At 51.6% G+C, this 26,417-nt stretch overlaps 7 protein-coding genes across 7 annotated transcripts; 2 read left to right on the top strand and 5 right to left on the bottom strand.

Annotated features, from left to right (window-relative positions):
• Positions 1-384: 384 nt before the first annotated feature.
• On the bottom strand, positions 385-4,460 carry tcsC (putative two-component osmosensing histidine kinase (Bos1); the record flags this gene model as incomplete). The annotated part of the gene is made up of 2 exons (XM_056931012.1): positions 385-4,296; positions 4,317-4,460. 2 exons carry the CDS (start codon positions 4,458-4,460, stop codon positions 385-387), a joined length of 4,056 nt encoding a protein of 1,351 aa, XP_056793043.1.
• A 4,682-nt stretch (positions 4,461-9,142) lies between these two features.
• N7539_001408 (phenylalanine--tRNA ligase subunit alpha) lies at positions 9,143-10,769 on the top strand (the record flags this gene model as incomplete). The annotated part of the gene is made up of 2 exons (XM_056931011.1): positions 9,143-10,608; positions 10,676-10,769. The coding sequence occupies 2 exons, from the start codon at positions 9,143-9,145 to the stop codon at positions 10,767-10,769; spliced, it is 1,560 nt and encodes a 519-aa protein (XP_056793042.1).
• A 1,463-nt stretch (positions 10,770-12,232) lies between these two features.
• On the bottom strand, positions 12,233-12,801 carry rps21 (40S ribosomal protein eS21; the record flags this gene model as incomplete). Its single annotated transcript, XM_056931010.1, has 2 exons — positions 12,233-12,467; positions 12,770-12,801. 2 exons carry the CDS (start codon positions 12,799-12,801, stop codon positions 12,233-12,235), a joined length of 267 nt encoding a protein of 88 aa, XP_056793041.1.
• A 424-nt stretch (positions 12,802-13,225) lies between these two features.
• On the bottom strand, positions 13,226-14,451 carry N7539_001406 (NUDIX hydrolase; the record flags this gene model as incomplete). The annotated part of the gene is made up of 3 exons (XM_056931009.1): positions 13,226-13,827; positions 13,892-14,331; positions 14,387-14,451. 3 exons carry the CDS (start codon positions 14,449-14,451, stop codon positions 13,226-13,228), a joined length of 1,107 nt encoding a protein of 368 aa, XP_056793040.1.
• Positions 14,452-15,481: 1,030 nt separating this feature from the next.
• Positions 15,482-17,398, bottom strand: N7539_001405 (putative IMP dehydrogenase; the record flags this gene model as incomplete). The annotated part of the gene is made up of 3 exons (XM_056931008.1): positions 15,482-16,632; positions 16,841-17,149; positions 17,209-17,398. 3 exons carry the CDS (start codon positions 17,396-17,398, stop codon positions 15,482-15,484), a joined length of 1,650 nt encoding a protein of 549 aa, XP_056793039.1.
• Positions 17,399-18,632: 1,234 nt separating this feature from the next.
• N7539_001404 (DUF952 domain-containing protein) lies at positions 18,633-19,104 on the bottom strand (the record flags this gene model as incomplete). Its single annotated transcript, XM_056931007.1, has 2 exons — positions 18,633-18,749; positions 18,814-19,104. 2 exons carry the CDS (start codon positions 19,102-19,104, stop codon positions 18,633-18,635), a joined length of 408 nt encoding a protein of 135 aa, XP_056793038.1.
• A 1,990-nt stretch (positions 19,105-21,094) lies between these two features.
• Positions 21,095-26,356, top strand: N7539_001403 (putative Ras GTPase activating protein; the record flags this gene model as incomplete). Its single annotated transcript, XM_056931006.1, has 3 exons — positions 21,095-25,070; positions 25,129-25,407; positions 25,455-26,356. Coding segments are annotated over 3 exons (5,157 nt in total), but the record flags the coding sequence as incomplete, so codon positions are not given.
• Between the last annotated feature and the right edge of the window lie 61 nt (positions 26,357-26,417).

Raw genomic sequence — 26,417 nt, 5'->3', positions numbered from 1 at the left:
TCCGTGACGCCCTGAAAGTCTACGAAGCAAAGATCTATGCTTCTCTGTTCTGAATCGTTTCTTTCATACCAGTCTTCTCCATAGGAAACCAGAGATGCTTGATTCAAAAAGCTTACTGAATGTAAATGGAACAAATACAATTGTGGCCACCTGGAACAGAGACGAATGTCATATAGAATGATGAGAGGAAGGCATAACAATGAAAACAAAAAAAAGACTCAAAAGAAGACCAGGCACCAGAAAGAACAAGTAGCGATCTTCAGACAACTCATATGGACAGGGTATCAACAGGCCACGCCAATGCCGTTTGGGCACAAATAAAAGATATCTTGCGCGGCAGCGGAAAGAATAAATGGACCTCGAAATAAGTATGCAATAGAAAACTCAAGTACTGTTGGACCGTAACAATAACGTGCGATCAATGTCATCAGCCATTTCTGAATCTTCCGGTTCGGCTGGAGTGCCTCGCGTGGGTGGACCCGTGCTGGATGTCGCCCGGGCCTCGATCAGGCCTGGCCGCCCACTCTGCTGATTCTCAGGAACCGAGGAAGAATGCAACGGATGCATCTCTCCACTGCTTGAGATTCGAGACTCTTTGCTCTTCTCGAGCAAGGACCCACCAAGTGTTGCACACTTCAGGATCGTCTGCATCATCTGGTTCTGCTTCAGTGGTTTGGACAGATACTCGTCCATCTGAGCTTGAATACACTTCTCACGATCGCCCAGCATAGCGTGTGCTGTAAGAGCGATAATGGGCGTCCGCTGCAGACCGCTCTCTCGCTCGTACTCTCTAATCTTACCGGTGGCCTCAAATCCACCCATGACCGGCATTTGCACATCCATGAGAATCACGTCATAACGTCGCTTCTTAACGGCTTCGACGGCCTCCAGACCGTTACCCACCACGAACACATTGTGGTTGTGCCGTTGCAGTATCTTGACCGCCAGCTGCTGGTTCACATCATTGTCCTCGGCAAGAAGAATGTCAAAGGAGCGGGAGTTGTCAGTCGTGATAGGAGTAGATCGTCCCTCCAACGCGGGGAGCATACCGTTACCCATGTCGATGGGCTGGCAGGGCGTAGTCATGTAGGAGCTGATACCCAGGTCCAATGCGGACTTCAAGCTGACACAGACCAGGGGACAGACCAATACAATCGGAATATACTTGAACTCGTCGAAAGTACGCAGGACTCGAGCGGTGTCCACTGAATCCACGATAATGACATCGTACGCATGGCCAGATTCTTTCCCGGAAGGGTCCTGAATCTCTGGTGGAGGCACATGCTCCTCGTTGCGTACGACCAAGGGTTCCAACTCGATCTGCTTTAACATCTTCATGACATTCATGGCCTGAGCGCCGTTATGGCCCTTGTCAATGAACAAGACTCGGTGGTTTCGATAGGGCAAGAGTTGGGAGGCAATGACATTCAGGGATTGATCGGCGAGCTTCACCACACAGGTGAAGTGGAAAGTGCTGCCGTGTCCATACTCAGACGTAACCCACACATCACCTCCCATGAGGTTGACTAGACGTTTAGAGATGGACAGACCAAGACCCGTACCACCGAACCTGCGTGTGGTGCTACCATCGGCCTGTTGGAATGTATCGAAGATCAGGTCAAGTTTGTCCTCCTCGATTCCAATGCCAGTATCGGAGACCGAGAATTCAAAGGCATATTCGTTGGTGGTGCATTGTTCGCGATCGGACTTTCGAATTGTGAGCTTGACTTCGCCATGCTCCGTGAACTTGATGGCATTGCCGACCAAGTTCAGAATGATTTGTCGCAGACGGAAAGGATCACCAATGACATAGTCTGGAACAGTGTTGTCGACCTGGTACGTCAAACTGAGGAATTTCTCGTTGGCCTTCACGGCCAAGGTCTTGAGCGCATTGAAGACTGTGCCACGCACAGTGAATGGGATGCTTTCAATGACCATCCTGTTTGCTTCGATCTTGGAAATATCCAGTATGTCATCAATGATGGTGAGTAGACTGTTCGCCAAGTTGTGTACCACATTCAACATTTCGCGCGTGTAGGGCTTGAGATCGTCCGTGTCGAGGGTAAGTTGGGTCATGCCAATAATACCGTTCATCGGCGTTCGAATCTCGTGCGACATATTCGCAAGGAATTCGGATTTGGTGCGATTCGCGAGTTCGGCAGCTTCCCTGGCCGCGGTGTTGCGCTGAATACTGTCTCGCAGATTTGAAACCATCTTGTTGATCTTCCGTTTGAGCTCGTCCATTTCGCCGGATGCGTTCACCGTAATAAGCTTGGTGAAATCACCGTCGGTGGCGGCATCCGTGATTTCACCAAAGGCGCGCACTTGAGACGTTAGATTCTCGGCCATGGTATTGACGTCCTCTGTGATCTCCTTCCAGGTTCCTGCGATTCCTTCAACGTTCGCTTGACCGCCCATCTTGCCGTCAACACCTACATCGCGGGCGACCTTTTTAAGTTCTGTTGCAAACTTGGCTAGTCGGCCCACCATGTGGTTGATGGTGACTTTGAGGGTCAATATTTCTCCCTGGGCATGGACTTCGATCTTCTTGCTGAGATCACCCTTCGCGATAGCTTGAGTCACGTCCGATATACTTCGTACTTGCGACGTGAGATTCTGAGCCATTGTGTTGACATTGTCGGTGAGATCCTTCCATTTGCCTTCCACATCATCGACCTTGGCCTGGCCGCCAAGCGTACCATCAGTTCCGACTTCTCGGGCGACTTTGCTGACTTCAAATGCAAAGGTATTCAGTCGGTCCACCATGCCATTGATAGTGCTCTTGAGGTCGAGTATTTCACCCTGAACGTTTGCGGTGACCTTCTTTGTCAAGTCACCCTTCGCGACGGCCGTTGTAACATCCGCAATTTCGCGCACCTGGGTGGTCAGGTTGTTGGCCATTCGGTTCACGTTCTCCGTGAGATCCTTCCAGGTACCCTCGACGTCATTGACCGTAGCCTGTCCACCTAGGACACCATCAGTACCGACCTCCTTGGCAATCTTCGTGACCTCCTGGGCGAATTGGCGAAGTTGGTCGACCATCGAATTGATAATCTTCTTCAACTCCGCAATCTCTCCACGGCAGTTGGCTTGCACCTTCTGTGTGAGGTCACCCTTTGCGACGGCCTTGGTGACCGTCGCAATATCTCGCACTTGTGTTGTTAGATTGTTGGCCATAGCGTTGACATTGACTGTCAGTTCGTTCCACATTCCCTGTACCCCTTCGATCTGTGCCTGTCCACCCAGGACACCTTCTGTGCCGACGTCGCGGGCGACTCGTGTGACTTCCGTAGCAAAGGTCCGTAGCTGGTCCACCATGGTATTGATCGTCTGTTGCAGTTCCAAAATCTCACCCTGGGCCCGGCTCTCAATCTTTTGACTCAGATCACCGTGAGCGACGGCAGTAGTGACGGCAGCGATTTCTCGCACCTGATCCGTCAGGTTCTTGGCCATAATGTTGACGTTTTCCGTAAGTTCTTTCCAAATACCGTGCACCCCAGTGATCTGCGCTTGACCACCGAGGATACCCTCCGTGCCGACTTCACGGGCAACGCGAGAGACTTCACTTCCAAAGACTTGAAGCTGGTCCATCATCGTGTTGATCGTGCGTTTGAAGGTTGCAATTTCAGGGTCCATCTCCAAGGGATGAATCTGGACCTTCATCGAGAGATCACCATTGGCCACTTGAGTGATGATGCCGCCGATCTCTCGAAGGGCCTTCTGGAAAGCTTCGTTCGCCTGCTGATGCTTGCGAAGCTCGCGTTCCAGCAAGACCACGTCCTCATTTTCCACCTTGGTGAGCGCACGGCGGGTGTGCTCTTCCTGCTTTTGCAACTCATCTCGAACCTGCGCGATGATATCTTTCTGGAAGCTGATCTCTTCGGCCTGTTTCTGCACGTGATTGCGGAGGATACTGATGTCTTCTTCTCGAACCAGACGGGTGGCGCCGGTCTCATCTTCCTCGTCGGTCTCCTCGTCGTTGAGTTCACCTGCCGAGGTGGCTTGTTGCGGGGGAGGGTGAGATTTGGAGTCATTTCCCGATGGGGTCACCTGTCGCCGACCGGGTTGATTCAGGCTTTGCTGCTGTGTAAGGCAATAAGAAGAGTCAGAACCTTGACCGGACGACAAGCGATTGAGCCCAAAGGTCCACAAAAAATCAGGGTCCTTTTGGTGAGATCCGTGAGCAGACAGGGTGGTCTGCTGGGTATTGTCAGGGAGTTTGTGATGACTGACAGCTTGGAATTCCAGATGGTGCACACGGCGCACCAAGGCCTCCAACTCGGCTTCGAAGGCGGCCTTTGCCGGGCTGGGGTCACCGGGGAGTCTGGAGGGTTTGGCACCGTTGGTCGCCGGGAATTCGAAATCGAAGGGGGGGAGGCAGAACCCGTTGCTACTTCATCGCGGGCGAGCGCCTGCAACACTGCCGTCGCGGCCACGAGCGTCTCGTCCGCGCCAGCCATTGTGCCCTAATGATCCGGTCAGTGTGGCGTTCGAAGAGGCTGAGAACGAGTCGTCACAAGAACGGTGTTGATGATCGTATGCGAAGCAGAGTTTTCCGCAACCTCGATGTGTCTTGTTCTTCGATGCCCATCCATGCCCCCTCGGATCTCGGCACAAGCCATATAGATCAGAATCGGGCGCTTGAGTAGCTGAACCCAAATCTCATGGCGAATGGCTCAATGAAGAATGGGGACAGAGAAGAAAAGTAGGGGCTGGGTGGGATGTCGCCCATCCCCCTTTTTGTGCAGAGTCACGAGTTCCGGGCACCATCGAAACGCGAAAGGCGGAGCTGGGACAAGCGGAACTTACACAGGGGACGGTTTCCGCAGGATATATCAAGCAGATGAAGATTCAAGCGACATGGGGGTGGAGATGGTTCAGAAGGAGTCGTCTCAAGGTTCAGCACACCGATCGAGATCCCGAGACTGTTCCTACGATTTCCCGCAGAGAACCGGAGAGGATGTGGTTCACGGTCGCCAGCGTGTGCTGAGGCTGGGTTTCAAAGGAGAGAGGGGAGAACAACGGTTCGCACGCCCGGGAACGCTCTCACAGGTACCGGTACCGTTAGGGGCCTACGGAGGAGGTTATGTCAGCAGCGCGCTTCCACCGTGAGGTGACCTTCACGTTCGGGCAGGACTGCTCATCGTCTGTGCAAGAGCAGTTCTCAAGATCAGGTCGGCTTTTCTTGCCCACCGAGTCGGGGATCACAGCAAGGGTTGCGGGGAGGGACATTATTCACCCAAGACTGGAAAGATCGGAGCAACGAGATTGAGATGGACCAGCAGAGCAGCAGTCGCGCGTGGGTTTGGCCTCGAAAAAAAAACAGTCGTACTCAGGAGAAAGAGAGAATGATCGTCTTGGGGGAGGAGTTGACCGTAGGCGATCTGAATCTTATTTTTAGTAGTATTACTTTCCCTCTCCGTTGCTTCTTGTCCTTCGCTACTACTCGCAGAGGGGACTAGCGGAAGATTTCAAAAGGGGCGGCACCGCCGCTAGCTGTTCTGAATCTGAGGCACAAATTTGTGGGTGAAGTGGAGAGGAGAACACACGGTCGAGGAGATGTTTGGTTTCCAGTGGGGAGGGGTGGTGGAGTGTCAGCTGCGTGTGTACTACCACTGGATGCACTCGACACTTTTGACCGGGCACCTACTGGACTGCTACTGTACCACTTTGTAGGATGTACTCAGACGGTGTGCATAATCATATAGGGTTTGAGCATCCCATCTGACGAGTCATGACGAGAGTTTTTCGTGATCACCTCGACCGTGGAAGGCAGGCGCTCGACGCTCTGTTGTTTTTGAACCAGTGAGACAACAAGAGTGAACTAATAGCAGAGTCAAGATCAACTGTACAGAGTACAGACTACAAGTGTACATTGGACAGATGTCCGGATGTTGACCCGTTATCATCTTACATATCCCTTGAATAGATTGGACACGAAGGCAATCGAGGCAGGTGGAGGTTATCATGTAGAAATACCATGTAGAACGATCGTAGTGTTCTGATACACCAAGTCAAGGACGAGCAGCGACATGGACTTCATATCCTGACCTGTACATCACAGCCACCTACCGAACGAATCGATGTCGCTGTCAGCCTGTCACACCTCCTGATGCATTAGACGTCTCTGTCGTGTCTGGCAGACGATAAGTTCGGCCTCGTACCGAGATGAACCTGATCGTTGGTTTAGACGACTGTAGATGAATGATTTCAAGACAAGGTTCCTCTGAAGTGTGGTCATGGGTTTTATTTGAAAGCATTGCTTGTCATTCTTGGGAGCCTCCAGGAGAGAGATGAGACTGGATGAATGTAACCAATGCAGTCAACAGATGTACCCCTCCTGGAGGCTCCTACCGATCTGCCATCAAGTTGGGCTACCGCCTCGAGAGTCACGAGTCTTAGTCGTGAGCAGTTTAAAGGAGAAGGCGACAGCGAATTGACAACGATCATGTCTCTCCACGTCCCCAGTAGGATAGATTGACCATAACCCTTCGCACAGATGAAGCAGAGCCAGCCTTCATCAGGCAGCACCATCCGATCTTATCGCCATCACTCTGAAGGTGAGACTGTCTGATGATGGATGGCTCTCAGTGCCTACTGCCTAGTATGGCGCTGTCCATCAAATCGGTCAAGAGGGCTACAACAAGTCGTCGATTCTAGCGTGGTTGAGGGCCAACCTGCTGTCAAGGCTCTCTCTCTCTCTCTCCCGGCTCCTTCATCTCAAACACGAACCGTCTGTCCCAAAAGCAAAGACGACTCCTCTGGAGTTGACCGATGAAGAAGCATCCACCGAGTCGGTGCAAATCGCGTCCTTCTCCCCGAAACACCGCACGCTGGGGCTGAGGGTTTGAGCATCAAGCACAACTGAGTCCTGCCTGACAACGGGGACCAGTCAAACATGGGATTAAGCCTGCGCTCGGCACCCTCGACGGACTCAAACGCCTCTTCAGGTGGATGCGCACAGGAGACACGACTCCCAACGGAAGACCGACAGGCGCAAGGCCAACGGTCCGGGTGGCCTTTTGAGTGGTGCCAAGTGGAGAGAACCCAGTCAACCACTCTGTTCCCCAGCCAGTCAGGCACAATTGCCCAAGATCCGCCGAGTTCGTTGTCTCGGGATTCCTTCTTCCACCCGCCCCACTGCAGTGAATCTCTACCCAGAGAAGACTCGACGAGTCGACACTCGTACCCCATGCGCAGAGAGCAGCAGACTCGGGCGCACTACTGTGACTGTGTATCTGTGCACCACTGCACAGTTGCACACGAGCCCTGGTGTATAATGCAGAACTGCATACAGCGCACAATTCAACACACTTCTGTCCAGCAGTGCCCCAGAGTCAGCTCGTCGAAACTGACTACAATCTGGATGAGCAGGCTACTCAAGACGATAACTACGAGTTGGAAAAGCATTGGATCTACCTCGCAACGACAGGCGATCCCCGTGCACTGATCAGCGGTCAACCCGCGGGCGACCATCTCCGGGTCAGGAGAAGACCTTTCTGCGTCCCCGGGATCTGTAGCGGAGCGGTTCCTGAGTCTATCTCGTCCTCGCTCGGGGTGGGTGTCTCCCCTCTCAACCCTTTCTTTTGTCCAGGCAATTGGCCAACTCAAGACTCGTCCCCATCGCACCATAGCACAAGTCTTCCGACCATAGGTTACCACCGGTGGTGCTGAGGGATCGCTTCTCTCTCTCTCCCTCTCTCTCTCTCTCTCTCTCTCTCTCTCTCTCTTCGCATTTCCCTCAGAGTAAGGCTGCCCCACTGTTGGAACTCGACCGATCACAGGTACTGTCGGATGCCTCACTTGTAAATGCCTTCCACATTGGGAAGGTGCCCTCTACCTCGATCAGATAGGCCGCGCTCAAAGGATCAAGATCAGTCAGTCTCAAAGAAGTTGTGACACTTGCCAATAATCGTCCCTGCTCTGCCAGGATTAAACATGTGTCTAATAAGTAATAGTTGCTGTCAAGCGCACAACTTCGAGATCTTGTCGAGGCAAATGAGCATAGACCATGCGGGTGTACAGCACACTCCGAGATTGCTTTGCTCTAAGTTGTCGGGTTCAAGCCGGCCAATAACCTTGTAGACAAGACAGCTGCACAGCGTAGGGTCGATCACCTGAAGACGGGGTAGCGCGGGCACGTAAAGTGAACTAGATAGGCTCCGTTGGTCATTCAGACGGGACGTCTCAACTCGAGTCTTCACAGACTTTGCCGGTGCGGCAAGTCTAGTGTTGCGTACTTTCACGTGCAGTCATGTACTATAATCGATCTGCGTTCGCGGGTTGACCGTTGGGCGTTGACCATCGCCGCGTCACTGAGGCCGCCTGTAACATTTCACCGGTTGACGGGGCAGAGTAGACGTTTGCCCAGTGTGATTTTTACCAAATGAGACCGGGAGAGGCTGCGATCAGGGATCATAGGTCATGAGATTGACGTGATCTGGCAGAGAGTAATGACACCCAAGTCCTTCATTCCAATCGCTGTCCAAACATATTCTGGCCTGTGTAATTGCTACAGTGGATGAAGCCGCAACGCAGTTTCCCCGAGCCGGTAAGCACCACAGGACAATCTTGGACAATCTTGCTACGACTCTTCAATGATGCGGGAAATTCTCGAGATAAGAACCCCGCAGTGTTTTCCAGCGAAGCGATGGGCTACAGGCCACCTTCTCAAATGGGTCCTGTCAATAGTCTTTTACTCCGTCCATGGGAAATTGACGCGCTATTGAATTTGAAGGTATTCATAAGTACACAACCGAGTGGCTGGCACATTGATCTCGAAGCCTGGGACCTTGTCATCTTGAGAATGTGACATGGCAGGGCGTTTCACGAGATCGAGATTGGATCTGTCTGGATGCTACACCGGGCCAAAAGCTATCCCTGTTGAATCTCGGCAGAAGAATCCAAGTCACTTCCATCGAACACACGCCTACACCAAAGGCGGACGGGGATTGCGGCGTTTTGCCAGCATGGCGGGGTGAAACGGCAGAAATGGTCGTAATGCCCCGCCGGAATTCATGCTGGGAATTTGAAAGAGTCATTGCGAATTTTGGCCGACACCGCAAAGACCGATACCCCCCCCTCGCCTTCCACCAAGACCGCCTCGGGCACTACAAATATTCTGAAGGAATAGACTGTAGTTATGGCGTCCTCCGATCTCACAAAGCCCGTCCTGGACGCGCTGTCCGCGTCCGACGAGCCTATCTTGTCCACCGATGCCTTCCCCTCCCACCCCTCATCGAATGTCAAAAGTGCGCTGGACCGCCTCGGCTCGCGACAGATGATCGAATATGAAACCCTCGAGAAAGAAGTCTACGTGCTTACTTCGGAGGGTGACGAGATTGCCGCCAATGGCAGTCATGAGGCCAAGGTCTTCGCGGCCGTGGTGGCTGCCATGGACGGCCTCAAGATTAGCGATCTCCCTGGTGTGGTGGGCAAGGACAATGCCAAGGTCGGCCAGGGCAATGCCTTCAAGCGCGGTTGGATCAAAAAGGACAACGACAAGCTGCGGGCAGTGAAGGAGTCAATTGTCGACGAGACTCGGGAGCAGCTGCTCACCGTACAAAAGACAAAGGGTCTGGGTGACGCCAAAGCGCTCGCAGACCTGAAGCGAAGGAAATTGGTCTCTGTCACCAAGGATATCGCCTACAAGATCTCCAAGGGTCCCAAGTACGCTCGCGAGTTTGTCAAGGAGGAGACCGACCTCACTCCCGAGATGCTCGCCGATGGCTCGTGGAAGACCGTGCACTTGAAGCCCTACAACTTCAACGCCAAGGGTGCCATCACTCCTGCCGGTGCGCTGCATCCCTTGAACAAGGTGCGACAGGAATTCCGCAACATCTTCTTCGAGATGGGATTCGAGGAGATGCCTACCAACCGCTTCGTCGAGACTGGCTTCTGGAACTTTGACGCCCTGTTCGTGCCCCAACAACATCCTGCCCGTGACCTCCAAGATACCTTTTACATCGCCGATCCTCTCAAGGCCGACCCCCCTCGTGAGGAACCCTCAAATGACCCGCACCGCCCCAAGACCTCCCAGCCTGGCTCCAACGCGACGGAACAAAAGCCTTTGGACTACCAACAGTATTGGGACAACGTCCACGAGGTCCACGAGCACGGCAAGTTTGGCTCCATCGGCTATCGATACCCCTGGGACGCAGACGAGTCACTGCGTCTGGTCCTCCGTACCCACACCACCTCTATTTCGGCGAACGTGCTGCACAAGCTCGCCGCCAACCCGCGGCCGGCCCGCTACTTCAGTATTGACCGAGTCTTCCGAAATGAGGCCGTTGATGCCACTCACCTGGCAGAGTTCCACCAGGTTGAAGGTGTCATTGCCGATTTCGGTCTCACTCTGGGAGGCTTGATTGGCTTCATGGAGGTCTTCTTCCACAAGATGGGTATCCACCAGCTGCGCTTCAAGCCCGCCTACAACCCCTACACTGAGCCCAGCATGGAGATCTTCGGTTACCACGAGGGTCTCGGCAAGTGGGTAGAAATTGGTAACAGTGGAATGTTCCGACCAGAGATGTTGGAGTCAATGGGTATCCCCAAGGATATGCGAGTGTATGGCTGGGGATTGAGTTTGGAGCGCCCAACCATGATCAAGTAAGTCCTTCCCTTTGTCCAGCGCCCTACTAAAGCATGTAACATGCATTTCTGACACCCCTTACAGATATGGCGTTAGCAACATTCGTGAGTTGCTTGGACACAAGGTTGACCTGAACTTCATCGAAACCAACCCTGCCGTTCGTCTGGAGAAGGAGTAAAAGAAACGGAGGGGAGGGGGGAGAAGGTTCTTTACAAGCATAACATCGGGCTCGAGCGAGTTCATCTGTCCATAGATTACGAAAAACAAACATCTTGGTCATTCGCCGTCTAACAATTCTTCTATTCCTATGGTTCATTAGAAGATTCACATAATCAAATCACATTGGTGTTTCGCAACATATTCATTACCCTTTCACCGATCGAAAAACTTGTAGTGCTGTTCAAGATGGAGCGCGATGGAACACAGGAGATCCAGAGGCGATCGTGTGTATATAGTTTGGGATTGGAGCCAGTCAAAATACGTCTCAAGAAAACTGGAGATTGCGCCGGTGGAGGCTGCATACAACCGAGATATCCATTATTCCCAGCTTTGAAGAATTCTATGCGGATTACGGTACATGTGCAGGTGGTGCCCGGTACTGATTTGATCGCCCTGTGTCTCGAATGGAGCTTGGAGGAGCTGGAGTTTCCAACTCTTCACGGTAGAGACACGAAGTCGGCATCAACCTTGGCATTCGGGTTGTTAGCGAATGCTAGGATTCGGGCAGACGCTCAACCAGGACGCAGCGATCGAAGGAATCCAGTCAGAGTGTCATCACGAGAGTGAAAAATGGTTCGTACGAGATGAGAAATTTGAATCATTTGGTAAAGATTATCATTTGTTCGGTAGTAACGCAAAGATCCCAAGACATGATCAAATGACCACGTCTGAATGGATTTCAAAACGTGGGTTTTACGTGTCCTACATTATGGATGTCCCACCCGTATCTGTGCCCCAGCGCATGATACTCTGCGACAGTGGCTCTTCAGAAGGCGGGTTTTGGAAGTACAATTTTCGGCTGGATGTGCTATTTTCTACTTCCTCGCCCATGGAAAGGTGAGAAACGATGGAATCACAGACCGCGTGAGCATGTCCGGTTTCCATGTCCACCGGGATGAGGAAGCCTTGATGTGCCGGGAGCAGAAGTCTTGGAGGAAATTATGCCCAAAGGAAGATTCCAACTGGATTCCACCGTAGTATCATGGACAGTGGATCTGACTGGGAATGGCGTACGAAGTCCAGCAAGTTCAGGAATAGCTGAAGTGACAGAAATATTGAACAACAAGCATGTCGTTTTGTGACGGGACAATGCACGGAGATTTTGAAGTCGTCGAATCCATTTTTTTCATTTCGATAGATAGGACTGTAAGGGAAAAGAGGGCTCTTCTCGAAGGAAGGTAGACCCAGACCAAAGGGAACTTGCCAGTTACCCCTCCACCCTTCTTTTCATGACCAATTCCTCAAACTGGACCGGTACAAGTCGCAGTTCGTCTGTCAAGTGTAAACCACCGAAATCAGCTATTCGGTTCGAGAGCCACCCTCCAAGAGAGGAACTTAAGAAAGCTGGGATCGGTATGGCTTACATCAATTCAACCCGCGAACACCCTCTAATGCAAACCACATCCCAGCGACATGATTAATTTAGCGCTGGCGGGAGGCGGTCCACACGTTCTTGAGGTAACCGTCACGCTGAGCGAGGCGGTTGAAGGAGTCGTCGCTCTCACCGCGGGAACGGATGAAGCCGCACAGAGCGTAGGTCTGGTTCTCGCCGGTGTAGCGGCCGTTCTCGTCAACCTTTCCGACGGAGATCTGAACGGAGGCGTGGTCATTGGCCTTGATGATGCGGCTAGTGGCGCTGCACTTGCGGGGCACGTAGCTATTGGCGAAAGCAAAGATAGAGTAATTAGCGACTGACTCAAGGTATGCATCGGGTACTCCGAAGCCAAGCAAACCTCCGCCATGTGCCCTCAGCGGATATCCTGAATTCGATACTTGTGCGACAAGAGTAGATTTGTCGAAGTCGCAGGGTTTTCGTCTGGGGCGCCGTTCCGAGAACATGGTTGTTCATCATATCGCATGGCGTGGTCCGGCGCAGTCGAGGAAAATTTGAGAATTCAGGATATCCCGCGAGGCAATGGCGGAGTGTTGGCGGTTGATGATATTGGGGGAAACACATACAGATCGACGATCTCTCCCTTCTCGTTCTCCATTTTGAATGATTGTGGTTGGGGGAGGGGGGTTTCGGCGGGCGACGGTGAGGTTGAATAAGATGGGAATTTTGAGGACCTGTAATTCCAGAGACTCAAATGATTTGTGTGGTCATGTGACTATTTGTCGAGGGCTGCCGGAAGACAAGTGGGGCGTGCTGGGCTTGAGCACCGTATCAGGGTCCGTGGCAATACTGTAAGAAGCCGCCTGCACTTGGCAAACATTCGAGAACTCTGCTTCCTGTTCAGGACTGCATAACTACATACAATAGATTGACGGTTCAATTCATGGACGAAAAGCCTCAAGTTTTATTGCATGATTGCACGATATACATCATTGCCCGAGGCGCGATGATTGCTCATTTCTTCTAGGCTAGGCATACACAAATGACGACAGGTTCGTTATGTCGTAAAGTACTGTGCAAGGTCAAAGGTTACTGCGCTCGTCTTTGAGGATATCCTTTTTCAAGGCAACCGTTACTTCCCTCGCAGACCCCTTCATGAATCGTACAAGAACGACATAATCCGACTCGCCCTGCCTCTTCGACCCTTTCAATTCATAACCCGGGTCATGCAACGCGAGAACGGTACGTCCATCCGCGGCAACTTTGGTCATCTTGGGTGATATGCACTTATCTGTCCAAGCAGGCGATCCCGAGTGTATGAATCTGATGAGTTTGTTTCGTCGATGCTCCATTTCTTCCACAGAAAGCCCTGTCCGTGGATGCTGGTCCAGGAAGCCAGACACCAGGTACAAAAGTAGGAATTGAGGCGGGAAAAGGATGATCTCTCCGTTCTGTGCGCGACGCAGCCATTCCTTTGCCGGCAAAAATTGTGCCTCTGTGACTTCGATGCCACCGTCACTCGATGGCACCTGGATCTCCTCGCGCTCACCCTCTTGTGGCAATTCTTTGAGTAAGCTTTCATCCACGTTCACTGGCAGTGGCATGAAGTAGATGTACATCTGGGTTGTATAGCGCTTGGCATTTGCACTGGGGGTTATCCAGCGGGTGAAAGGGGTCAATTTTTCTGGTAAGCTCGAGTGTTAGTCGTGCAATGTGCAATTGAGTGAATCGTTTCCAAAGCAACATACCTGTGTCAGGCTCGGCATCCGGATGTTGTTGCGCTAACCACTCGTCAAACGTCGCTTTCCCTTGATGAATGAGCTTCCGGCCCTGCTCCCGCGTGGCCTCGTCAACAGCTAACATTTTCCCGGACTTGCGATCTTTGGCAAGCAAAATTCCGCTCTCCTCAAATAGCTCTCGAAGGGCAGCCCGACGGTAATGAGGTCCGTCTTCATGTCTGGAAAGATTCTCGGGTGGAGGACACGGTCCGTCTTGCTCAGACAGATTACCTCCAGGAAAGACATGGGCAGACGCAAAAGAAGTCGATGTCTTGACTCGATGGAGCAACAAGATTTCATTTTGCGGTGAGACCAAGATTACACTATCGGGAATTGTCAGTGACGTTGCGCTTCGAACAGGCATATCGACTGCAGTGGCATTCGATGTTGGGCTATCGCTTGCTGGCGGCCTGTTTGGAGCCAAGGGATGTGCTTATGTTGACAGAATTGATGGACAAAGCTTACCTGGAACTGGGCCGGGGCAAAGCTGGCATTTTTTTTGCCTCGCCATGGCTGCTTGAGCGTGACATGTGAGGTGCTCTCAGGGGACTTTTGGAATCGTTTGAGTTTGTTGCGTAGGATGTGGATGAGCAGTCTTGCCAGTGACTTCGCGGGAATACTGATCTGGGTTGGGTAAATCGCGCCGCTGACTGAAGGCGAAGGTCTGTGAAAGAACTCAATGGGAAACGGCGGCAGCAGGGAATGCTGAAGATGAACTTGGACATATCCTCTGTATCGCTCTTTCTAAGCGCTCTCGGGAAGGTTCATAAGCAGAGGGTCGCTGGGCCGAGAGCCTAGGCTGATCCCTGTACCCCGCGCTTGTGCTGGTGATATTGTTTCCGGGGCTACATTGATTGGCAGATGGGAGCGGACGTCGGCCCTGCATAGCACGTTGCCACTAAGCCTCTTTCGCGGCCCAGGGGAGGTATATTTGATGGAGTGGAAAATGTCGTGCTTGAGTCGCAAGTACAAGCACAAAAGGCAGTCTACCATCTGAGAGGAAATGACCAACAACACTGCTTGATAAGCACGGGAAAGGCTGAGACAAGGAACTCATTGAAAGGATTCGGGGTGATTGAAAGTGGCCGAGAAGTCGATGCCAGGAACCGTGCAATAAGCCCACCTAATCTTGAGATCTTTCTATGAAGCAAGCAACGTATTCACTCCTTGGACGGGGCGGCTCTCAGCGCCTGATGAAGAGGTCATCCCACTGGCCAGCCGAGGCAATTTGGCTCATCTGTTAGACCAAACCCGGTTGGTCTCCCCAAAACAGGCAATCTACGGCGCGTGCCTTGTATCTTAAATCCCAGACCCAGAATAGATGGTGCTAGGAGCTCTACGGCTTGGAAAGAAAAGAAATACTTCGAATACAAATAGTGTCGTGCAACTGCATTCATGGCATATGTGCTAAGTCCCAAAGGATAAAACTCCTCAAATCTAACTCCAACCCTTGACATGCCCCATTTTGGTATTGTTTTCAATCGCGTCGCATCGTACAGGACATCCCGATTAGATTTATTCACAAGGTAGGAGCCCGTTCATACAAGAAGGCCGACCGCCTTAAGAGTACAGCTTCTTGTCGTAGCTGTGGAGGCCGTGGACGTTACCCTCGACCTGAGCACTGGCACTGCGCATCTCGAAGCGAACAAGACCCTTGTTCACACCGTCGTGCAGCTCATCAAGCGACTTGACACCCATGTCCTGCAGAGAGTGCTGAATGCCAGCGACAAGATAGGGAACGAATTTGGTGACAGAGCCGCGGTCCAGAACGGAGCCAGCAACACCCTGGGCGACGAGAACACGAGAGTTCTCAGAGAAGTAACGGGCGGTGCCGGCATTACTAGCCTTGTTGGCAGAGCTGTCCTTGCTGTTACCACCCGCCTTCTTGTCCTCCATGGCGGCAATGGAGCCCATGCCACGGTAAGACTTGACAAGCTGGCCTTCGTTACTGACGAAGTACTCGCCAGGGGACTCAGTGGTACCGGCCAAAAGACCGCCCATCATGACAGTGCTGGCACCCAAGGCAAGACCCTTGACAATGTGACCGATGTTTTGGATACCACCGTCGGCGATGCAAGGAACACCAAATCGCGCAGCGAATGCAGAGACACTGCGGACAGCAGCAGCCTGGGGGCGACCGACAGCCATAACTTCTTGGGTGATGCAAGCACTACCGGCGCCCATGCCAATTCTCAGGCCATCGGCGCCAGCAGCAATGAGCATAGCGGCTTGCTCCTTAGTCACCACGTTACCAGCAATGACGTCGATCTGGGGGAATTCCTTCTTGATGAACTTCAGCATCTCAGTCTGGTACATGCTGCTACCGTTGCTGGAGTCGAGGATGACAATGTCGAGACCGGCGTCCACAAGCAACTTCAGACGGTACTTGTCTTCCTCACGAGTGCCAATTGCGGCAGCGCAGATGAGCTGCTTGGAATCAGGAAGCTTAGAGGCCAAGGGGTAGTGGAGGTTCTTCATCAGGTCGGAGCGAGAGAGCAGCGAGACGAGGTTGCCAGAAGCATCCACGATGGGCAGCTTGCCCTTCTTAGAGCGACGCAGAACCTCGTTGGCCTCAGCCAGGGTGGTCCCAGCGGGGGCAGTGACCAAATCAGTGGCCATGATGGCGGTGACAGGCTCAGACAAGTCCTTGTGGAACTGAATGTCACGGGAGGTGACCATACCGATCAATTTTGAGCTCAGGGTTCCGTCCTCTATCACATGAGAAAGTTAGCACTCAAGCCAAGCAAAATGATGTGATGATAGGTCGTTTGATTGTGGGCAAGATCAGATAAGAAAAGGTTCTCTACAGTGCAACTCTCGTTGCTGCCAGTGGAACGAAAGTTATGATTGATAAGGTTTGTTCATCATGCAATAATGGAGTGCCGGGTTTGGGGGGGGAAGACAGGTGGAGAAACGTACCAGTGACAGGGAAACCACCAAAGCCCCACTTGGCCTTCAGATTCTTGGCCTCTCCCACGGTGGCCTTGGGAGAGAGAACGACAGGATCGAGAATGAAGCCATTTTCATATCGCTTCACCTTGCGGACCATCTCAGCTTGATCCTCGGGGGCACAGTTGTGGTGAATGACACCCAGACCACCAAGCAGGGCCATGTGGATGGCCATGTTGTGCTCGGTGACAGTGTCCATAGGTGAAGAAAGGAGGGGAGCCTTCAGAGAGATGCGCTTGGTGACAGGGGTATCCAGGCTGACATCGGAGGCAGGGAAGCCTGTTGACCGGCGTTATTAACATACGGGCCTTGCCAAACCACCGGTTAGTTTGGCTTACCGATATAGCCAGGCAAGAGCAAGAAGTCGTTGTAGGTCAATGCTCCATGGCTATCAGAATCCAGCAAAGTGTCCACATCAAGGCCATCCAGTGTGGCATAAGTCTTCACGACCTCGAGGGCCTTGGTGTAGTCTTCGATCTCAGCCTTCATAGCGGCACCAGGCGCGGCTTCCTTGTCGGTGATAGGCATAATTGGAATGAAAGAGAGGCGGCTGATAAAAGACTCTGTGGGGTATCAAAGCTGACCTTATAATCAACAGGAGAAACAATCTGTTGATGGGGAGAGACCAGCTTTCCCAAAGAAAAGAAAGAAGAGGGAAAAGTCTGCGCGGACGATGTCTTCCTTTTCACTTTTTTTTGCGAGCAACGGGCCCTTTCCTGCTTAGGACTAGCGTTGAAACTTTTTCATCCCACGTCCTTGGGGACGGTCATTGGTTGATTGCCGAGCTTCCCCGGTGATGGCATTCTGCCGCAGTGCCGACCGGGCCCTGCGGGAGAACGATAGACGCGAACCGCCTACTCCAGAGAGTCCAAGCGGACAATTCTGTGGATAAGGGCAGTCTTGAGTCTAGTGTCTACCCCCCTGAGAAGTACAAAATCGAGTAATAACCTTCCAAATCCAGTCCAGTTCATTACGATCAGTCAAGTCGGATGACACATTATTCAAACGTTGTCATGTTGCGCCTCTAAATCCGAGATGCGGTCAACGTCCCGGGCCCAGGTTCCGCTTGAGAAAATTTTGGCTGTGAGGAGCTCCAAAAATAATGAAGGCGTGCTTGACACTGAATACTAGGCCTCGGGGTCAATTTTGATTCTCCACAGGAATCATCAAGTCCACTTCGTACTTCGGGTCCCCATTTTGAGGATCCTAGATCTTTTATATCTGATAGTAGTGGACCTTTGTAGCATCCATCGACATTTAGTCCCCTCCTATTTTTTCATACATAGATGAAATACTCAGATGGCTTCCATCAAGCCTGCTGTGTGTGGTTATGCCAACATGGATGATGCTGAGGTTGACCTAGGTAATTATACCTGTAACCTAGTAGGTCCCTGGTACAGTACCAGTATCCTCTCGAGGTTCCATTTCCAATTGTGCCGTACATGCTAAATATAGGCTATAAGATACGTAGTGATGAAAGCTCATATGGGTCTCGTGCGAACACGACTGTATGACTTCTATTCATTACGATAAACGATTTGCATCTCTTCGTCAAGGGGTGGGTCCATCTTCAGGAAGGCGATGAGGCGGCTGGATCCAAGACACAAAGCATCGTCTCCAGGCCTTTTTATTCGGAGGCAGCCTTCAAAGTTGACGAGTTGCACAACACCCGATGTCTTGTCCGAATCATTGGATCAAGTGAGTTTGGGCGAAATAAGTTGAATTGTGCAAGGCGACTCTCGATGCAAGTCCAAGCTTTAGCCTAGTACAGGAGCCACGGTTTTGCGCCATCTAGAGCTTTGTCCCAACCTTCCTCGTTCTGCCAGATTGCCACGCTTTCGACCTCTTCTCTGCCGAGTTTGAGGCCATTGTACAGATGCTACCAGTCGCTTCAAGTCAGAACATCTCACATCAGCATCGCGGACGTCCCAGCAACCACTTACCGGAAAAAGTCCTTCCCCGGGACGCGGGCCGCACACTGTCCCATCTGGCGACTCCCACCGAATATCCTGAATGATATCTGCGTAGTGAATGCGCAAAATATACACCAGAGGCTCTTCGCTGAAGAAGAGCTTAAGGGTATTAGGGACCTGAGACGCCATCGAAAGATGAATGAAGCCTGAGTCTTGATCCAGCTGACTGACTGGCAGTCGATCAGGTATCGGCTCCCGCACAGGAGCTGTAGAGGGGACGATCTTATAAATATATCTGGGCTGAGTCTCGAGTGCCGCCATGATTGAGAATTAGGTAGGTAGCTACTCCAGTGTCGATGGACAGTCGTGAATCGATGTTCCAATTCCTGTTGGGGACACAACAAAGAGGTCCTGAAAAAAACTGGAATGTCACGAGAGCGTTCAGGTGGGAGAAGGATGAAGATCAATTTTATCAGAGTTGAGCGGATATTGGATCAGGAGGTGTGCGTGACACTCTGCTCCAGATCCTGCCGGGGGTTCAAGCTTGCTGGGCTGGTTGATGGAGGTACCTTACCCCTTGGGCTTAGTAGTTGGGTAGGCGAGGTACACCGATACAGTAATCTAGGTACCTAAGGTACTTGGTAAGTCGGAACTTAAGACTTGCACTTGCAGACTGCAGTACCGACAAGTAAAAGAAGGGGGCCTGAGTTTTGGATGCGCCTCACGTCCGTGGGTCAGCCACTTGACTGACTACCTCATCGCCAAGCTTTTGCATCGATCAGCCGGACTACCTACTACTATACCTCGATCGATCGTGAATGATTGACTGACTCATGCATGCATCCTTGCTGGGCAGTGTACCTACGACACTCTTCGCAGCCGACTCTCACCAAACCCTTTCTGCTCGGAGGAGGACAACGTACATTGACTGTCCCGCCAACACTGCTTCCGTTGGGAACATGTCCGCACTGCTCTCCCGATCGGACTTGTGATTCGGATTCACCATTGGGGCTCCAGCTCCAGCGCTTGCAACGGCAATCACTGGCTTATATATATCGCCCACTTAGCAGGGTGTACCAGATACATGTTAGTGAGTAACTAGCTCTTCTAATGACCTCGGTGATCGTTGTTAAGTTGCGAAATTACTCTTTACCTCCTAGGTCTGAAGTAAATTTGATCTGTCGGTTACCCCGACTCCCCTTCAGTTGAATTGGAACTTGGCGTTACTTCACTGGGCTCCAAAAGATAGAAATGTGTTGATGAGGCTCACATCAGTGTGGAACTGTGGATGCCTTACTGGTTACTGGGTCATCTCAGTGTGGAGGTGTTCGTTGAGAAATGTTCAACTTAAGCCGAGACGACGCATAACCACTCTCTTCTGGACAGCCACGGATTGTATGTAACGAACCACTCAGGTCCCTGCTAATGATGACCGGCGATATGGTTGAAAAATTTGCGAAGAAGGTATCATGACTAATGAGTACGGGCAGAGACAAGTATGAATACGGGCAGGGTTGCCACTTACCAGTCGTTATTCCGTGACTTCATCGAGTGAAGGGGGGCAACGGGCCTGGCGGGTACTTACAACGGGCACTGGGCGCTGGGCAGTCGGCAGCGGGGACTCGGCCTGTAGAGGCCGATGGTCGCTCATCACAACACCGTAGTATTTGCGACCGACCCGCTTGCACAAGACGTCACGCACATTTCAAGCGATGAAACTAGCCAGCATGAGTAGATATGGAGTTGGCTAGGTCCTTAGATTGGAGAAGCCTTAAGAGCTACCGAACTGCCAAACCTCATCGGTATATCTGATATAACAGTTTGCAATGCTCTGAGCAGTAGTGAGAAGAGAGCCGCGAAGAAACTAGAGATCGGCGGCGATCACCTGATTGACGCTAGGCCTAATTGAGAGATTTGTTTTGGACATGTCTCCTTTGGGCTTGGGGAATCCCGGTCGCACATGCCCAGCTGGAAACCCCCACCCAACCACAAACTCTCAGCAGCGCCGTATCGTTAGCAAAACGCATTTTCCTCCAAGATTAATCTTTGACATTGTCGCACTCTGCTGGTTGACAATATCCAAATCATCCACAATTCACGCCTTGTGTATCATCTCCGTCACAGCAGGGGAGATCGATAAGTGGTGCGGTTCATATCACCTTCTCTTGATTCCGGATCGGAGACGTTGCCCATCTCCCAGAATTGGTCTGAACCACCCCAACTCACCTGTTCTGTGTAGAGAGCAGGGATGCGTTCAACCGAGTGCCGCGCCACCTTTCTACCGATACTTAATTCCACGTCGCGACGATAGAGAACAATGTCCAACCAGTTTCCATCGCTTAAGCGCACCCAAACGGATCTCCCGATACATTCGGCGAGTCCTCTGCGACACGGATCAACTGCGTCGACGAATTCCTCCGCTTACTCGGTCGCTTCCGGCTCGTTTACACCCAGTCGGACCAGCACCGTCTCATCGAATGCGTCTATCAAAAGTAACCTAGGTCACTTCCGCGGCAAGAGCGAAACAAGCGCATCGACGATGAAGCCTGGCGGTGACAAGAACTGGGCCGACGCTGGATCAACGTACGACAGTATCAGGCAGTCTCTGAGACCACTTCAACAACCACCAAATCCCACTCAGGTACCTCCCAAACCGCAGACCTACCGACATGCGCGGAGCTACACGATCGATGAGGGACGGTCTCCCAAAGGGCATCGAACTGGTACCCCGGAGACATCACGGGTTCATTTCAAGGAGAATGAATCACCCCATCACAGAGCACCAGTATTCAAAGCACAAACGCCACCGAGAGGGATGGTAGCTCCTGCGTTGTCTCCCAATACCACCCCGGGGTCCTCTCGCCCTTCGTCTCCTCAAAAAACCCTCTCTAACAGTCCGCATCCTCCACCGTTAACTACTGCATTGTCCGCTCCGGAGCTGGAAAAATTCCAGAAGTCCTCCACACGCCACTTGCGAACACTGTCCAAAATCGCACAGTCAGGCGATACCGATGAATTCCAGTTTGGAGGGACAAGTCAGTCGGTTGTGGGAATGCAGGGACGTCGGCGCCTGAAGCGCGCAGATTCAATTGCTAGTGGGCGGACGGGCGCAGTCTCACCGGAGAAGCCCAAGGTGTCATCTTGGACCGCCGGAAGCTGGATGGATCAACAACGACAGTTCTTGCAGGCGTACGAGTACCTGTGTCACATTGGTGAAGCTAAAGAGTGGATCGAGAGTGTGATCAACAAGGAGATTCCGCCTATTGTTCGACTCGAAGAAGCTCTTCGGGATGGTGTCACTCTTGCAGAGGTTGTCCAAGCGATGTATCCTGATCGGGTTTTGCGGATCTTTCGGCACGCAAAGCTTCAATACCGCCATTCAGATAATATTGCCCTGTTCTTCAGATTCCTTGATGATGTGGAGCTGCCAGAGCTATTCCGTTTTGAGCTCATCGACCTTTACGAAAAGAAGAATATACCGAAAGTCATCCACTGTATCCATGCTCTGTCTTGGTTGTTGTTCAAGAACGGCATGCTGGATTTCCGAATGGGCAATCTGGTTGGTCAGCTAGAATTCGAGCACCACGAACTCGAACAAACCCAGAAGGGTCTTGACAAATCTGGTGTCAGCATGCCCAGCTTTGCTGGTATGGCTGCAAACTTCGGGGCCGAGCCGGAGCCTGAACCAGAACCTGTCGAGTCGGAAGAAGAGCGCATTGATCGAGAGCTCCATGAGAATGAGCAGTCGATTGTCGACTTCCAAGCTCAAATCAAAGGTGCAATGCTGCGACTCAAACTTGGTACAATGATGAATGATCTATGGGACTTTGAGCCTTTGTTGGTCGAGTTGCAATCACGGCTGCGCGGAGATTGGGCTCGGCAGATTAGCCAGTACCGCCTAAGCATGCGTCAATTTGCAGTCCAGCTGCAGGCTCTCAGTCGTGGATACATTGCGCGCCGCCGTCAAATGAGTGACAAGACATTACGAGACACCCAGGCCACAGCTTTCCTCCAGCTGCAAAGTCTGATTCGAGGTTCAAAGGTGCGAGCAGACGCGAAATTACTGCAAACACATGCTCAACGCCAAGAATCCGGCATCAAGGAGTTTCAGGCTGCTATACGTGGTGCCTTGCAACGTAAGGCAGTCTCCGAGCGTTATGAACAAACCCATAATGCCGAAGAGGACGTCTTGAAGCTCCAGGCCATTATTCGAGGTGCTTTACAGCGCAAAAGCCTTGCTGTTCAATCGCAAGAAGTACAGCAAAGCACTTCGCCTATCCAATCGTTGCAGTCGGTTGTTCGAGGTAACCTTGCTCGACAGCACTTGGCACAGATTAAGTCATCTCTCAGCACCGAAGCAGATGCGATTACCTCCCTTCAATCAATAGCAAGAGCCATAGCAACCAAGGACCGTCAGAACCTGCTCCTGCAGGCTCTGGCTGACACGAATGATCAATGCACAATCTTGCAGGCTATGATAAGAGGCGCGGATGCACGCCAGAGTACGTCAGCCCTTCGCTCTGCGTTGTCCGAACATAGCGCTGCTATTGTAGATCTACAGAGTATCATGAGACAGAAGGCCGTGAGAAAGGCGCTTGATGCTCAATTGAGCTCTCTGCAAAAGGAAGAGAACATGATCTTGGATTTGCAGTCATCGATCAGGGGTCTTTTGGAGAGACGGAGCCTGGCTCGACTCCAGAGTGCCCTCCAATCTCACAACGCTGAAGTTGTCGGTCTTCAGTCCCTTGCGCGCGCTGCAATCGAGCGTATTCGCGTAGGACACATCCTGTCGCAAGTCGAGGATACTGAGGAGGAAGTTGTTCAACTTCAGGCACTGTCACGAGCCATGCTTGTTCGAATCCATGTTGGTCAAGCTTTGGCCGAGCTTGAGGATGAAGAAGAATTCATTGTTGATCTACAAGCCTGCATCAGGGGTTCCATGGTCCGCACTCGCTTCGAGGAGCGGCGTCGTCACTACAATGAAAACATGGAGAAAGTCATCAAGGCACAGAGCGTGATCCGAGCTCGCATTCAAGGTCAAGCCTACAAGAGTCTGACTAGCGGTAAAAACCCGCCTGTCGGTACTGTCAAAGGCTTTGTGCATCTCCTTAATGACAGCGACTTTGATTTTGACGAGGAAATTGAATTTGAGCGGCTGCGGAAGGTTGTCGTTCAACAAGTTCGACAAAACGAGCTGGCTGAACAGTACATCAGCCAGCTCGATATCAAGATTGCTCTGCTCGTCAAGAACAAGATCACGCTTGACGAAGTTGTCAAGCATCAGAAACACTTCGGCGGACACATTGGCAACCTTCTGTCCAATACCGACATCTCCTCCAAAGATCCCTATGATCTCAAAGCTCTGAACAAGACGTCGAGAAGAAAGCTTGATCAGTATCAAGTGTTCTTCTTCTTACTCCAGACTCAGTCGCAGTACCTGGCGCGTCTGTTCCGCCGTTTACGAGAGCTCAACACTTCTGACAAAGAATACGAACGCATACGGCATTTGATGATGGGTCTGTTCGGATATTCTCAGAAGAGGCGAGAAGAATACTACCTTATTAAGCTCATATCTCGTTCGGTGAAGGAAGATATCGAAACATTTGCCACACTGCCGGAGTATCTGCGCTCACACGCGTTTTGGAACAAGCTTTTTGCCTCATACGCCAAATCCCCTCGTGATCGGAAATTCATGCGTGACGTCTGGGGTACGGTTGTCAAAGAGTCTGTGATCAACAACGCAGAGCTTGATTTGGAGAGCGACCCCATTCAGATCTATCGGTCTTCGATTAACAACGAAGAACTTCGAACAGGCCAACGGAGTCGGCGACGACCGGACCTTCCTCGAGAGGAAGCCATCAGGGACCCGGAAACTCGTGAGACGTTTATTCAACACTTACAGGACTTGCGTGACATCGCCGATCAGTTCTTCGCGGCCTTTGAAGACTTCCTGTATCGCATGCCCTTTGGTACAAGATACTTGGCACAGCAAATGTACGAGAGTTTGCTCTCAAGATTCCCTAATGAGGATCCTGGATATGTCCTGCAGACTGTTGGGCTTTGGACCTGGAAGAACTACTTTCAGCCTGCTCTGCTGGAGCCAGAGAAGTATGGAGTTGTAGACAGGGGTTTGACGCAAGAACAGAAGAGAAATCTTGGTGAAATTGCGAAAGTTGTCGCGCAAGTGGCGTCTGGAAGGCTCTTTGGGGCTGAGAACGTCTATCTTCAACCATTGAACTCATACATCGGTGAATCAATACAGCGACTTGGGCAAATTTGGGGTCAAAGTAAGTCATGTGGGAGTCTTTTATCCTGTCGTGCAGATTGTCTCTAACAGTACATTAGTGGTCTCGGTGCAAGATGCTGAGGCATACTTTGATATTGACGAGTTTAACGATCTTTACGCAAAGGCGAAGCCTACGCTATACATCAAGATGTCCGACATTTTCTCCATTCATCAACTTGTGGCGTCTCAAATTGATGTGATCTGTCCGCACCCGGATGATTTCCTCAAACAGCTCGTGCGTGATCTTGGAAATGTGAAGACCAATGAAAACGAGTTGATGGGTGTGAGCTCAACTGAAATTAACTTGACACTCAACCCGAAGCTCGCTCAGACCGAAGGTATGTGGAGGTAAACACAGTCCTTATCATTGAACCTCGCTAAACAGAGCTTGCTACAGATCCCGAGGCCGACATCAAAACCTTGTTCATGGAGACAAAGAGATGCATACTTTACATTATTCGAGTCCAGACAGGCGCGAATCTCCTAGATATCATGCTCAAGCCTCCAAGCGTTGAAGATGAGGAACGTTGGCACACTTTGGTGCGGGAGGAGCTCAGCTCAAGCAATTCTCGTCGTGGAGCCTATTCGGAAGCCACGACGCTCATCGACATTGGGTCTATGAACTACACCGAGCTCAAGGGCATTGCGCTTGAGAACATCCTTCGACTCGAGCAAGCTGGCAAAATCAGCCGACACAACCACTACCAAGACCTTCTCAATGCCATTGCGAGCGATATTCGGACAAAACATCGCCGTCGAGTCCAGCGCGAGCGTGAGCTGGAAGGTGCGCGGTTGACCTCGGCTCGCCTCAGTGATCAGGCGATCTATTTGGATCAGCAGCTCAAAACTTACAATGACTACATTGAACAAGCCATGATGACTCTGCAGAACAAGAAGGGGAAGAAACGTTTCCTAATGCCATTTACCAAGCAGTGGGACCACCAGCGTGAGCTACAAAAATCAGGCAAGGTCTTCAAGTTCGGCTCGTATAAGTACTCGGCACGAACGTTGGCTGAACGAGGTGTTCTTGTCGCCTGGAAGGGGTACTCTGAGCGACAGTATGATCGAGTCGACCTGACTATTTCGAGCAATGAAGTCGGAGTGTTTACCATCGATGGAAGCACCGGCAACATGATGGTTCCTGGCGCTAATGCCCAAGTACCCCTTGACGATCTGTTGCAAGCCCAATTCAACAATACGCAGTTCATGGATTTCTTCGATGGGCAAATGAGAGTCAATGTGAACCTCTTCCTGCATCTGATCATGAAGAAGTTTTACAACGAATAAAGCTTACATTGACGGACTTGATGAGAGATGACGGCTTTGGGGGCAGGAGTTCTCTTGCATT

This window comes from Penicillium diatomitis, assembly GCF_028827545.1.
Source record: "Penicillium diatomitis strain IBT 30728 chromosome Unknown utg000002l_segment0_segment0, whole genome shotgun sequence".
In the NCBI taxonomy this organism is placed as follows: Eukaryota; Fungi; Ascomycota; class Eurotiomycetes; order Eurotiales; family Aspergillaceae; genus Penicillium; species Penicillium diatomitis.
Note: the sequence above shows the minus strand (reverse complement) of the source record. Positions and strands in the feature narration are given on the sequence as shown.